Here is a 15,289-nt window from a genome sequence, read left to right as displayed (position 1 = left end):
AATAAAGAGAGAGATAAGATTAAGGTTCTTTAATTTTACAGACTACCCCGTTTTTCGTCTTCCAATTCTATTAGTATTTTTATTTTATGATAAAATTATCTGCGTTCGTGAAATTGTATCAGGAGTCTGCAAAAAGAATCACAGAACAAAAAAAAGTTATTGTCAGCATGCATTTCGGCAAGTCATGACCCCTCTAGGGTATACAATGTTCTGTGGTCATGACTGACAGAAAGCGTCAAAATAAAATGCTGAGACAGCTGTGAGTGGCAGAAGTATTTGTTATTTATTATTTATTATAATTTACACACCGAAATATAATGAAACAACATATTACACCTTAAAATATGATATTTAATAGTAATCTGTACAGTTTAATCGAGATTATTTTTTAATATTTACGTTTATTGTTATGTAATTTTATTGGGATTATTACTATTTGTTGTAATATAATACTATTATGTGCTCAATACCACCGCCTCCTCCGCCGCTACCGGCTCTGCCCGAAGTTGATCCCCCACCGAAGGCCCTATCCACCAATCGTGTGATGGACGAATTAGGCGATGCCTGTGCTTGGGCCTTAGAACATCGTGAACTTAGAGAAGCTTGTATCAAATCCAGAATATGTCAGAATAGTCCACCTTATACATACAAATATAAATACTTTGAATCTATATCACAAATTGGTCCAACTTGTGGACTGGTTGCGCTATCCATGTTAGTAAACGGAGCAGTGAAACCAGATGAATTGCTGAATATTGCAAAGTTTAAAGGTTATACAAGTAATGGAGAGATGTTCAGTTGCAAGCAAATGGTCAAACTAGCAGAGGAGGTTTTCAGCTTACTTGATATAGAAAATGTTAGATGTCAATTGCAATGTGGAAACTTATTTAGCCCTGAAACTATCCAAAGACTTAATAATGGTGCTGTATTGTTAGTTCCGTATCCTTTTAAAAAAAACACAAACACATTTTCTGAATGGTATACAGATAAAGCAATAGTTTTTTGCACTTGGATACTTTCATAGAAATATGCAAATTAGCTATTCAATTTTAAAATGTTTTATTGATATAGGCAGAAGTTTAAACATTATCTTTTACACTATCTAACACTTATGATTTACAACATTCCTTAACTCTAGTCACAGTTATGATGCAGATGCCAATCATTCACCATGTTTGAGGAATGGCCACACTGCCCACTGGACCCTGGTTTGTGGAGTCATAATACCTGAAGACCCTGGGGAAAAATATGACATGGACATGGAAAATGTCTTTGTCCTGTGCAAACATGGAAAGTCCAAATACCTAGCTGTATGGGACCTCCGAGATCTAACCCTCAGTAATAGGAACCTCTTTGAGTTCTCACCAAAGAAAGGAGCTGATGGACTGGTCTATATACTACCTGAAGAAGGAATTGGAGGGAAAGATGGTTTAAGGGACCAATTTTTAATATTCGAAGGTTTTTAAACTGTTGTCATTATAAGCACAAATGTGAATTATCATCAAAATAAGTAACTATACTTGTGCAGTATTACATTTAATTAGCAATAAGTTGTAAATGATGAATTTTATATTTATCATATTTGTTAGAATATAAAAATATATAGAAGCTCAATTATTCAATTTATTACAAGTGTGCCTAATTTTTTTTTTTTGTCTGACACAAAACTTCTTGTTTATTTAATAACTAATATTACAATGCTAGATGACTAGAAAAAAAAAAATTATGAAGTTTTGTTAATGTTAGGAGTGTTGTTTGACTCTTGTATCAAATCTGTTTTCAGCAAACTAACAATCAGGTTAAACTATTGAAATAGTTACCTTTTCTTATGAGGCTAACAAAAAGTTTATATTATATTTTTAATAAATGTTGAACAAATAAATATGTTGAAAAAAAAATACAAGTTTGTTTTAATGCAAAAATTTTATTTGTACAATAAATACAAATTATACTTGCAAATTATGATAAAATAATAAATCTCATCACATTACTTAAAAATATCGTAATGAAATCATATTTTGATTGACTTGAGTCAAAACAAATGAACATTATATTTTCAAGATACATTCACATTATTGCACAGTCTGTTTTGCATTTTTATGAAGAATGCATTGAATTGAATTAATTAATTGTTAATGAAACATAAAATGTAGGATATTTTTGTACTAATTTATTCAACTTAAATGAACTTTCCATTAAACTAATATAAAGTCTGTTTGTCCATTTGACATGGACAAAACAGTTTGTGATGATTAATTTACAAATAATACATTACAATCGTCGATGACGTATGTTGCTTATAAGCACATTTGGAAAATAAATAATAATAATTTTTAGTCTCATCATTGTTATAAAGAAAAGTGCCAAATGAATCAATCAGTTAGCAGTAATGAGATCAAAATAATAGTTTTACGGGCGAGGTCATGTGTTACACGTTACCGAGTCAATAACTGGAAGTGTACTAGATAGAGGGCTGTCCACTGCCTCATAGAGTAATTTATAATTGCTGTGTCAGAGCGAGACGGCATGTCACAGGACATCGTCGTCTCTTTTCCACAATTTGTTACAATATTGCTTTAAGATGTTGTGGTAGTCCTCCATGTCGCCTCTGGCTCAATGTATCCTCACCCTAAATATAATTATGTTACAATATAAAAATCTTTAACATGCAAACTCTGAGATTTGTCTATGAAATTACACTGCGCATTTGGCAGAACAAGTGGATATATTTTAGACAACGTAGTAATTTTGATTTTAAACATTTCGAATAACAGTGAAATCGCTTCACTTTTCAATTGCTATTTTACAATATTTCTCTTAATTTCTCTCATACATCTGCATAATGATTAAACATGTAACTTTCATAAAACAACCCGAGTCGCATGTTTGACAAAATAACGTAAAGAATTAAAACATAATAATGATTAATACTTAAATATAAGATAATGTCATTATATGGATTCGTCTGGCTAGGCCACTATAATAACTCAAGCATAGGAGACTTTTTATGGCTCAATATTAATTTAGATAGAAGTTTATTTTTTACTTTGGTATAAAGTCTTTTACTACTTATTAGAAAGAGTAAAGAAAGCATGAGATTTAAAACTGATTGTGAACTATTCTTTATATTATAAGAGACAGAGTGGCAATTATTTAGGTGCTCAAAAAAGTAAAAAGAAATATATTATATAATCCAAATCTTGGTGTATCTCTTTATACCAACATATAAAACAAATAAACGAGTGATTTATTTCAGTGATATATTTGATTCGGTTATTATTGTTGCATTAAATTATACTTGTTTTTAGTTTCGATTTATTTTTAGACCAAGATTGTTAAACTTTTTTAAGTACCTTAACAAATGGAGTATAGATAGGGCGCATCACTTTCACAACTGAATTGGTTTTGATACTTCATAAGACCTACAACGGGTTTCAAAATACTTTGGTAGGTATATTATGAAGTTTACAGTACATTAATATAAATATAGTAAAACTAATATTTCACCATGAAGTCTCCTTATAAAATAAAAAAAAATCTATTGATAGACAAATCAGTGTACAGATTCTAATATTTATATTATTATATTTTATTATGGATAAATATGAAAATGTCTAACTAGGTATGTATAGTCTGTACCGCTCATTTGATGGAATATTCAAAATAAGGATCATAGGGAATACCAATCTTACAAGTAATTATTGCAGTTGTGAAAACGGGACGGCGCTCTACGTTCATGTAGCGCGCTGTCTTGCTTCCACATGCCTAACAATCACTCTAAGATGTTGCAGTAATCCCCCATATTATAACTAGACCCGAGAATAATAATTTGAACAAGATGCTCATTATTTACTTTAAAATATTACAACATACAAGCGTGTGGGTACACAGCAATATAACTCGTATTGAAATTGTATTTAGCTCTAATTTACATAAGCAATTACGATCGTGACGAAGAGGAACTACGTAGTATATTTATTTAACGTTAAAACTATAATGCCTGTACAGAGGTACACTTCACTAGACAGATATATTATGTCTCTCAAATATAACTTATTCATGCAGAAAAGTCAAGTCCATGCTTATATTATCAATGTAAAGTTAATTCTGCTGGGCTATCTAGTATCTAGAACTGTTTTAGGAAACTGCTGGACCGACTTCAATCTGGGATAGGGATAGCTTACACTTCAGAACGAGAAATCCACGTCTGTTTGCCACAATAACCATCAATTACGCGGGCGAAGCCACAGGCTAAAGCTAGTTAACTACACATTTAGTTGCCAAGTGTTTGTTAGGTGCCAGGCTGTTGAACACCCAATTATTTCTAGTAACAGTGACTTGACAAAAGGCAACATCGTATGTTAAAATCATAGTTATCTATTTTGAGAGACAAAATCCACTGAAGTGCTTAGCTGAGTAAGAGATAGTTGAGTATTAGAGAGTAGTTTAGTAAAATTAAACCAAGTTAGATTGCTGTGTATCCGTTATAACTGTTATTGACGTTATTTTACACTGTTGACTTGTCCTAACATAGTCTGTGTTGAAATTATGTAGATGAAACATTCATTAATTCAGTTTATAATTTGTCTTGGGTAAAATTTTGTTTTTTTTCCACTAGTCACCCTTTTTACCCAACTGCATAGAAGGGGGGTAATGTTCTAGACGGTTGTTTTCCTTGTGCTCTTTATTATTCGTTATCAATATCATTTAAATGATGATAGCTTTACTTATCAAAGATTTTCTGTAACCGTTTATTTTATTACTACTGGACAAGTCGCTAGCATTGTAAGATATAGTGCCTAGTCGGGGTAGGTGACTTACCTACGTTCTGTTTGAAATATAATATTTTCTGATTAAGGATGAATTTATCACCTCAAGCATTATAACCTCTTTGAATTTCATTCACCTCCCAACAGTTGTGTTCATAGACGCACCACTTAATAGTTGTGCCTTAAAATGCAGTATTTTTTTGATAGGGCAACACAGAACATGTCAGTACAAGCCACTTATTATTGAATATGACATACTGTTAGATTTAAAACGGTAAACAGGCCTAATGCTATAATAACACGTCTTATGCTAGGAGCGTACATTTAATAAAGTGTTATTACTCTGAAAAAGCGTACATTTATTAATACGCGAACTATTGTCCAATTATTTGTGGGGTATGTCCCTTTGTAACAATGATATAGTCCTCCCAATATTATTGGTCTTAGACCATTTTATGATACCTCAGTTTTAAACCAAATTATTATTTATTTAATTTGGCAATTTTAATTCGTTTTTTAGTGTTTTTAATTGGCAACTATCGTTTACTAGCCAATTTCGTACACATTGTTTGTTATTTTTGTGTGTATGCACACAACGTGTTATTTCTTAGATAAAAATTGATTAATATATTTTTAATGATTGAGGAATATATTTTTTAATAATTATTCTAAGACCAAAATTATCGAAAGTCCTATATTACTGTATAATGACTACATCTCGATAGTTGCAGGTACACATTTTTTATTCGATTACAAATTTCATTAAAATCGATAAACAACAACAGAATATCGAGATGTGCCAAACCTCAGTCACTCATACAATCTCCAATTCTATGGCGAAATCTCGCACTGAAAAACATACCGTAAGCTCTAATACTAAAGTCGAAATTCCAATGCGAGACTGCACCATACTCTGCTCACACCGACATACTTCCACACACGCATTACCTGAATTACACACATAGCTATATCTAAGTATTACACATAGTATATGTAAAATTTGAGAATATAGTTTATAACCCTATGATATCATGAGACAGTCGTTGGCCTGCAGGGTGTACTACTAACGCCCTCTACTGATTACCGCTACAAAATTAAACTAGCCGAAATAGAAAATAACTTCCCAAATTGGCTCGGAATTAATTTCGAATTTCAATACAGGACTAAACTATCAAAAATTTTGGCTTGGTCACAAAGTAAGAATCGAAGACTTATAAGGATGCAAGGTTATTTATAAGGAAGATATTAGTTATAATCTCTATAATATCTTTTAAAATTAAAAACATTTAATCGTTTATGTAAAATCTACATTTCATTGAAAACATCTACGACGTACAAAATTATAAACACCGCACTATTAGCTGCACTTATATAAAAATTACACAAAAATATGACTGCAACAACGCGTTTCCATTGCCTTACGATATTAAAAAAACTGCATTCACGAATCACAGATCAAAAATAAAATCGCGCGCAACACTCGAACCGAACCTATACTGATATGTGCCGACGATACTCGTTCGAATAACATGTTACTACACTCACAAATACAAACTTCCCGACCATAGCTCATACTACAAGATTCGCCGATCCCGGTGCAAGACAATTAGTCAACGACAGGCTTCGGCGACGTTTAGACGAACATGCAAGCTTAGATTCGGTAAAATTTCATACAAACTCGGCAAAGCTTACCGCAACACGCACACCTTCGGCGAACACTACATTCACCGCTAACCTAATTAACATACACGTATTGGAAATGTCACGAACCATTATTTCTCGATATATACTGAGTACACAGATAACAACTACATTATATATTAAATACGATAACTAATTAATGAATGACTATGACGATATAGTTAACGCGTTTGAGCCTTCATTATGTAGCTTGAACAACACAAACCATACAGCATGCGATTATATGGCCACTACGCTACAGGAATACATTTACAAATTGATACGCGAAACGAATCCAAGGTACATAACAAAAGCGCACGCTATAATCATGGCAGCTCGACAGCGTAATAATTTAAAATAACGTTTTACAATTCGTCGTGGCGACGAACATTAGAGCCTCGTTTCGTAGCAAAGCGTCGCGATCCCGAGCGGAGCCGGAGAGAGCCGAGGGGACACGAACTAGAGTGGGCGTGGCCAGCGGGAGGGGGCGGGGCCGGGTTAGGTCTCGGGCGGGGCCAGCGGCGCGCCGCAGGTGGCCACCGGGAACGTCTTGACGTGCGTCTGCCACTGCGTCGACAGCTGGAAGAACTTCACGCCGTTCAGTTCTGTGCCGTCAATGTATACTGCAAATAAAAAATAACAGTTTAGTACATATCAATCAGGAAACTTAAGTAACGTATCTTTTTAGTGTTTTTTTTTATTTCATATTACCTTTGAGCGGCACGTTGTGCGAACTCTTTGCGGAGCATATAAGTCGCGCGACCCCATCCACAGTCTGCGCGCGACCGACTTCAGCTTCACCTGTCTTCTCTTTCTTTTTGCCTAACCGCATTACTGAAAGCAAATTATATAATTTAAGCCGCCCATATCTAAACAAAAATACGATTGTTTGAGATGTGAGGTTTTCTACATCCGATTTAAAAAATATAATCTTTGTATCGCGGGATATTTCACAAACATTCAAGTCACAAACATGCACAAAGAAACCCAAACTCAGCAAAAGGGTTCGTGGGTTGCTCAAATGCCTGTTTTAGGTGGGGTTTGAACCCGGCAGACGTCGCGTACAATGGGTTTGGCGTGGTGTCTTCAACCACTCGGCTATCTATGCACTCATGAATTTTATTTTGACTTTCTTAAATAACTTATTTTCAAGACAAAGGTACTTACTCTTTTGCTTCTTCTCCTTAGTGAGGTAAGTGATACACAGATGCGCGTTCTGTCGCGTGACGTGTAACGCGCGGAACGACGCCTTCACCGTCACCTTGCTGTCCGTGCCGTCTGTCTGCCGGCCTGGTACCTTGGGGTATTAGAGTGCGGGTTTAAGACTTTCTCGATCTCAACAAACCATAAAGAGTTTCAATTATGTTTAAATAACAGCCACAATTTATCGTGGATAGGCTATAACTGCATTAAGTGAATCGATCACAGGTTAAGCTACGCTTGACGCGTTTGGACCGTAGATGGGGACCATCTTTGTCGTAACAAGTCTCTCCGTGTTTCGAAATCTACGTTAAATTGTGGATCCCGGCTGTTATACATACATCTTTGACAGTCGTTACGGGTAGTCAGAAGCTTGAAACCAACTTCAAACCAATCTAACTAAGAGTTCGTGTGGCCCAGGTAATCTAAGGCGTAAGGCAGATGCTCTTTGTCAAACTTACTTAGCTGAATCCAGTTAGACTGGAAGCTGACCTCAACATAGTTGGGAAAAGGATAGGCCGATGAATTGATCGTGCTTTCCGGGAGGAACTACTGTTGTCATAGACGGTCACCCATACTTGGACCGACGGTATCAAGATCTTTTTATGTGTGTTAGTGCGTACATACCAGCCAGTAATCGAGCTGCAGTTCTAGTGGCTCGGTGCGTGCCAGCAGCGGCAGCGGCGCGGCGGACAGGTCGGGCACGTGCATGCCCGAAAGCGCGTGCGGCGCGGGCGTGGCCGGGGGCGAGGCCCGCGCGGGAGGGGACCCGCCCTCGTCCAGCTCTACTGATGACACGCCGCCCTCGCTGCAGCCTACACGCACCTCCTGGTACGAACAAATAATGCTTGTTTTAAGAAGTGGCATTACAAGCAGTCCAGACAACGAAGTTAAAAAAATCACGTTCTATCTGAATGCAAGAAAAATCTGTGTCTAAAATATCTTTTTTTTTCTAGACCACTGTGTCACACTGCTGGACAAAGGCCTTCCCCAATCCTTCCACAGGAAAATATCGTAAAACAAAAAAAGATTTTCAACGAAAGCGAGTTTTAAGATGCCTAGAGGTCATTAGAGTGCGAATTGAAGTCACTAAGCCATACCCATAAGCGTTTGTGTAGTTCACGATAACTTGTCTTGAGGCTGGGTGTCTTTTACCTATTCATTGAATGTTTAACTAGCCCCGACACGACGATGAAATTCTTTTTCTTTAAACTAAAGTTACGTTTGTTTAACTCACCGCTATGAAGGGCACAAACGTCTGACTAGAATCCTCGTCGCCGGCCTTGTCTCTGTACGCGACCATGGCTTCGCCGATCGGCACGTTGTTCACGGGACCGATGCTGTTTAAATACCTAGAAACGACAACAACTTTAAATGTGTACAGTAAGTAGATCATACATGTGTAGATTGGGTAGAAAATATAGCTGTCTTTCTTCCACATTCTGTCTGTATATTTTGATTTTGATGCAACAATATTTTGTCTCTTTTCCGAGGCCTTCAAGATAAATTAAGCTTCTTGGATAAATGATTGAAAATGTTAAGGTTAATTTTTGTCTGTCTTGTTCTAACAAAAAACCCAATTTAGACCATAAACCCAAGCTTTAAGGTATAATTCGGCTTACCTGCCGATCCGTGACGTCATCTCGGAGGCATCGGGCACGGATCCGTCGGCGGCGCGCTCGCAGATGTTCGCCCACGAGTCACTCGTGAACAACGAGGCGTACGCGCCGTCCGACGCTGATAGGTGCCGCGCTATTACGCTGGGACCTGCGAAAATGTGATTTGTTGAAAGGTTTTAGTGAATCGGGATGAACCATACAGATTATTGGTGCTAGGATTTGGTTTATCTCCACAACGTAAAATTTTGTGGGAAAATTTTCTCGCAGGTACAGTTTAGGACCCTCCGCCGGCCGTACAGCAAAGTAGAACGGGAGACTAATGAAAATCATCCTCAAAGCCTTCTCCCAATTTTGTTGGGGTCAGATTAGAGTCTAATCGGATGCTCCTAAGTACCACCCAAGTACAAGAAGCGTCTACCTATCTGACTGGGAAAAGGCTTTGATGATGACGTTGTTAGTCAATTTCATTATCGGTCAAATCCTGGGTAGTTAGTAAGATCTGGGCAGACTTTATATAGCTTCATTAGCTAGCTAACATAATAACGTTATCATATATGATAAATGTTTATAACTCACCAATAGGTATGATGTAGAACCGCACGGAAGGCGCGTCGTGTGGTCGTCGCGCGGCTAGTTCCGCGTGAGCCCGCAGCGCGGCGCTGGCGGCAGCGTCTCCGCCGCAGATCGCCACGCGGATGTTGGAGCGACGGGAACTCCTGCAGAGTGTAGATGTTGTATGTAATTAGATAAGATCATTTTCTTTTAATTGTAGATTAAAGATGATACAAGAATCTAACGAGTCATTAAAGTGCTTGTTCTAGAGCGGCAATCTGCCATATGACGTTCATAAAATAAGGTATAAAATTAGGAATCAGCATGACCCAGGGCGGCTATTTATTGAAATAGTCTCCTTTAATATGGATTGTGAGTTAAACTTTAAGCTCACATATTTTTACTTAAATATGGATCAATTCTAAAAAGCGACGGCTCTATAGTCTAGGCAACAATTATAGATCCAGCTACAAATATCCATGACCTCAAATATCGTTAAATATTATACTACTAACTGCTTAGCTCTGGAGTACAGCGCATGCAGCAGCGGCCTGGGGTCCGGCGCGGCAGAGGGCGCCAGCAGCGCGGGCGCGCCCAGCGCGTGCAGCGCCGCCGCGGCCGCGCCCGCGCCGCCCGCGCCGCCCGCGCACACGCCCACGCACTCGGGGCCCACGGCCTCCTCGCCCAGCAGGCGCGATACCTGCTCCGCCCATGTGCGTCGAGACTGTTGCATAAAAGTTTCAAGTAAGAATTTGTTGTGAAATCATAATACTAGGATGTTTGTCAAGACTTGATGGCATGGAAACCTGTTGATAGATGGCGTCAAAGGGAATATGTTAAATGTGAATATTCTAGTGTTATTAATGAATTACTATTAAGTTTAAGTTGCGCAGGCAGTTGGCCTTATGTACAATTAAGTCTCTCTTTCCATAAAGTTATAAATCATATAACTTTTTTTGTCAAACAGCCGTTCAAAAAGTCCTTTTTCATCAGTTCCTTTTAATAATATCACAATTTAAATATAATCGTGACAAAGGATGATAATAGCTAGTGTCAGTCTACCTACCTCTAGCGTGGTGGGGCTCTGCGCGGGCAGCTCGTGCACGGACAGCGGCCGGTCGGCGCCGACCACGAGCGAGTTCTTCTTGCGCGTGACGCCGCCGCCGGGAGTCAGGTTACTGCCGCTCGTCGCGCTGCGGAACAGCCGGGACCGCTTGTCGTCCTGTAGAAAAGTGGTTATTGTTATAGGAGTAAGAAAAAATGCAATAGATGGCGCTGTGTTAGCAAATTGTCTTAGATGTTAGAAAATAAACTCTTTACTTTTGAACGATATATTTACGTTTTCCTTCAAATCAAGAGCATGCTTATCTTATATTCTATAGAAAGTAAGTAAAAACATATTTTCCTCTGAAATATTTACGTCACACTAAAATTAGAATTTAGTGTCTTATAGTCTTATCAAATAAAGTCCACTAGGATTTACGCTAAAAGAAACAATCCCAACCAAATTCACAATAACAAGAGACGGACTCATTTGTCCTCCGGTCGGTAAAACAGTCTCACCTTGGTCTCATTAGGTGGCGAGCTAGATACAGAGGCGCCGGACACGGGCGCATCGATAGTCGCGTCGCCATCGCTGTTGCCGTCGCTTGCTCTCTCGTCACCCGCCGAACTTCGGATCACTTCGGATTCTGACGTCATAAGGTACCGTTAACATATGAAGCCATGGCGAATGAAATAGTATTAGGTAGTTAGGACTCATAATTATTAGGTACAACTCGGTTACATGGTGCTAAGGTGACAGTAACATATTCATATTTAATATCAAACCACCATAAAGTGAGTAGTACTGCTGCTAGTCTACTAATAGGAATTGAAGATCTATGGATTGTGGGATTCTGTATGTCTCACTTTTACCAGCAGTTTGTTTGATTTCTAATGTGAGCAGCAAAGATAAATAATGATTTTTGTACCCTTATAAAAATCAGTTCCTATTTTATTCTCTTGTCATTTCTGTCATTCTGCAGGTCAAAGATCCCTCTTCTACAAAACAAGCGGAGTGGTGAGTTTTTGGTAACTTGTACCGTTTCACGAATAACCCATTTTACAAAAATAAATGTTTTCCGGATACCAAGTTGTTTTTAAGTTGTAAATCTTTGCTACGATTCCTAAACATAAAAATATAAGCTACTCCTGAAAGAAAAACATTATTAACATTTGTATAGTTTTGTATGAAAAGATCAAGTTTCAAAATAATTAAAAATTTCAAACCATGCAATCGTGCTACTTGTTGTAGCGTTAGGTGAAGGTAAGCAATGAGTGGTAAATAACATAAAACAGACAGAAGCTTGCTAATAGTATCAAAATAATATTGATAGAGATTGTGACGAACTTAAATAGATCGGAAACGAGGAACTAAAATAAAAATAGATTTTTAAGGTTGCGGAAGTCAGCGAAATTCAAAATTGTTTCATAACTCCAGAAATAGGCTATTTTTTGGAGCAAATTGTTGACACTCATTCGGAGTCAAAAAGTCTTGGAAAATGTTCTTAGCCTCATAATGAGGCTACAAATGCAGGACAGAAGGTTTTGCTATTGAGAAGAATCATCACAATAATGGAGCAAAATACTTGAGGAAATGTTGAATTTCGTTGGCTACAGCAGATCACCTTAAGAAAATGTTGAGTGTAAGTTTTATGTATTGTAGGTAAGTTAGATTCACAATCTCAATCAAATAAGGTCGCATTACTCTTTATAATTAATACCAGACATTGACATGACATGTCTTTTTCATACTCCATATCAACCTTTCATGCCATTTTACGACTTCGTCTCTATAGGATATAATGTATACCAATGTCTAAACTTTCTATCAGGATATGTTTGTACTTATAGAAGGCAATAAAGCTTGGCTTATACACAGATAAAAGACTTTTTAATCGGTTTAGCTACGCAAATCTTCGCTTCATTGGAAAGTACCTTAAAAGTATGAACCTCCAAAAGCCTAAGTCGTGACTAGGGACAGCGGAATCGGATATTTTTTCTAGCTCCGGAGATAATTATACCCTATTTCAACTAGATTTAGGTAAATGGTGCTCTAAGTAGCTAGCATTTTTCTACTAATGCTATGGTTAGATAATTACTCCCATTTGATAATTCTTTTCTATTAAGTTACGCCGCGTAGATCGATCGATCGGCGTAGCCAGATACGATACACTTGTAAGATACAATTCAAAATATATAGAGTTCATTCAACGAGCATTTTCTTAGTACAATAAACGTCACTTCATTGGTTAATGACACCTTTATCCTAGATCCTTTCAAAACATGGAAGACTGTCCAAAAATGTATTGTTATTATTATTCATACACTTCGACAGTTCCAGATAAATTGACATAAGCCAGAATATCAAAAAAGATCCCCAAGTTTCCCCATTGTAATTCCATACCCAAGCAAGGGATTAGTGTTAATTTTGTCTTCTTCACTGTAAAACTCATCATTCTACATCTAGATGCAGTAGATCTACTTATGTGTTTCCATTGACGTGACGTGACGTGATTAGTCCCGGTTCCCTACATCCAGTGTCTCCCAGTCCGTCCCCATGGTTCTTGGCGGCCAGTGCGTACCTGTGAGCGGCAGCGTGCTGACGTGTCGCTCCCGCAGCGCGCTGAGCTCGGCGCCGCTGGCCACGCTCGCGTGCCGGACCACCGCGCATGCGCCGCCTTGTACACACACGTGCAACGTGGAATACCGCCACCAAGTATTTTGTACAAGTTGATATTAAATATAACAACTTGATTTTTGTACTTGTAATGTGGTTTTTGTTAGGTTTTATAGTGAAATATTATTAAATTGTTTAGTTACAAATGGAAAGTGATTTTTTTCCTTCATATTCCATGGCATTGCCTCAGTTATTTAGAAGTCTAGAGTCAATAACAAAGTTCGTGTCATCTGGTCGTGTATTCCACCTCACACAAAAACTAATCTAATGCACACAGCGTTACAAAACAAAACAAAAATATCTCAATGTATCGTTACTTCAGTATGTATGTAAGCAAAACAAAAGTTAAGCGTTAACGTCACACAATGCACTGCCTTCGAATGTATGCTTCGATGCTCAGGCAATTAATACTGTTACTGATATATTGTTCATACACTAGTTATATTCATGTTATAAATAATGGGATTGACTATACATGTGTACGTGCAGCTCCTGGTCTATATTTGAAGACCAAACATTGAATTGTGTTTAAAGGGCAAATTTTGAAAGGTTCCAAAAGGGAAATCAAATAAAAGAACGGTTTACAAAAAAATATTTATTAAAAAAAAGAAATTTACACAATAATAATATAATACAATATCACAAAGATTCGTAAAGTTGATTTGGAAAATAATGTTTACAATCTTTCAAAGTTAGACCAAGAGCTAGGCAACATTATTATAATTCCTGACAATGCGTTACAGTTAGGTACGTACCGTTGGAATGCCTGTGGTGGTCCTGGTTGGCGAGGCTTCGGGAGCTGCTGAAGAACGGCCTGAGCGAGGGCTTGGGGGTGGACCCAATGCTGATGGTATCCATCTGGTCTGGCCCTGAATCTTCACCTTCGCCGCATGATAAAGACTCTAATTCCTGAGAGATTATGAGCAGAATAGTTTAGTAATGATATTTAGGAAATTGCATTTTTAGTAAAGTGATCTGTAGCTCTGGTGTATTGTACTAAAACAATTATTTGTTGTAAACTTTATGTAGTGCTGATAATGAGCAAGTTTTGTATATAATTTTATTTTCAACGGAATCACAGAGGTTCTCTCGCTTCTGATACCAAAATGTCAGTTATACCATAAATTCGTAGTCTGTACGTCAAATAGTTGCAGCAACATGTTACACAACACTAACCTGGAACAATTCATCGATATCGTGCTGCGCGTGATGCGTGTCTCGCGCCGCGCCGCGCTCCGACATCTCTTCAGGCACTCGGAACCTCCGCAACAGCGCTGCGAACTTCTGCTTCAAGTTGCGTTGCTGTAACACGACACGCAACATTGTAATTGTAACTCTATGTTGTTTGATACTGGTTTGTTAAGTTGTGCCCGTGTTTTGTGTTCATTTGTTATTGCGGGGCTTTATTTAATGTTTTCTGAATCTAATAGTGATGAGCTAATTAATCACCGATTATGATGACCCTGTGATGTTTTAATGACATTGATACATTACATATGACGGGTTCGTTCTAAGATTACATGTGAAATGAACTAACTAAAATCATTGAAATTTATTTTTATACTACGTCCAGTACATTTTGATTTAAAATTTTCATAAGTGTTTTCAATGCTATGTAACATTATCTCGCTTTTTATCATAAAAGAAAATGTAAACAACAATATACCGCAGACAAAGCAAACGTGAATCACTGCCGTAATTCGGAAAGTAAATACAGATATGAATTCGAAGATAAGGCTTTAGAACAC

The 15,289-nt window shown here is 37.5% G+C and overlaps 2 protein-coding genes across 3 annotated transcripts in view; one reads left to right on the top strand and one right to left on the bottom strand.

Annotated features, from left to right (window-relative positions):
• Positions 1-163: 163 nt before the first annotated feature.
• On the top strand, positions 164-1,597 carry LOC113492495 (UPF0692 protein CG33108). The gene is made up of 2 exons (XM_026869971.1): positions 164-939; positions 1,145-1,597. The coding sequence occupies exons 1-2, from the start codon at positions 458-460 to the stop codon at positions 1,464-1,466; spliced, it is 804 nt and encodes a 267-aa protein (XP_026725772.1). The 5' UTR covers positions 164-457; the 3' UTR covers positions 1,467-1,597.
• Positions 1,598-2,148: 551 nt separating this feature from the next.
• LOC113492489 (phosphofurin acidic cluster sorting protein 1) overlaps positions 2,149-15,289 on the bottom strand; it is a 130,897-nt gene continuing 117,756 nt past the window's right edge. For both annotated transcript variants that reach the window (XM_026869962.1, XM_026869963.1), the window contains 13 exons: positions 14,718-14,843; positions 14,297-14,450; positions 13,447-13,542; positions 11,384-11,511; positions 10,887-11,042; positions 10,336-10,544; positions 9,845-9,984; positions 9,272-9,416; positions 8,887-9,001; positions 8,277-8,477; positions 7,617-7,746; positions 7,161-7,283; positions 2,149-7,072 (listed from right to left, as the gene is read on the bottom strand). In XM_026869962.1, coding sequence (XP_026725763.1) covers positions 6,948-7,072; positions 7,161-7,283; positions 7,617-7,746; positions 8,277-8,477; positions 8,887-9,001; positions 9,272-9,416; positions 9,845-9,984; positions 10,336-10,544; positions 10,887-11,042; positions 11,384-11,511; positions 13,447-13,542; positions 14,297-14,450; positions 14,718-14,843 — 1,848 coding nt within the window. In that variant the 3' untranslated portion in view covers positions 2,149-6,947. The remainder of the gene's footprint in view (positions 7,073-7,160; positions 7,284-7,616; positions 7,747-8,276; positions 8,478-8,886; positions 9,002-9,271; positions 9,417-9,844; positions 9,985-10,335; positions 10,545-10,886; positions 11,043-11,383; positions 11,512-13,446; positions 13,543-14,296; positions 14,451-14,717; positions 14,844-15,289) is intronic.

The sequence above is a fragment of the Trichoplusia ni genome, chromosome 4, assembly GCF_003590095.1.
Source record: "Trichoplusia ni isolate ovarian cell line Hi5 chromosome 4, tn1, whole genome shotgun sequence".
Classification (NCBI taxonomy): Eukaryota; Metazoa; Arthropoda; class Insecta; order Lepidoptera; family Noctuidae; genus Trichoplusia; species Trichoplusia ni.
The sequence above is the reverse complement of the archived record's forward strand: the minus strand, read 5'-3'. Positions and strand labels throughout refer to the sequence as shown.

Excerpts from the sequence above, each read along its gene's own strand:
- LOC113492495 (XM_026869971.1), top strand. The coding sequence starts at position 458 with ATGTGCTCAATACCACCGCCTCCTCCGCCGCTACCGGCTCTGCCCGAA. Across the intron at positions 940-1,144 it reads GGTGCTGTATTGTTAGTTCC|TTATGATGCAGATGCCAATC; the intron begins GTATCCTTTTAA and ends CTCTAGTCACAG.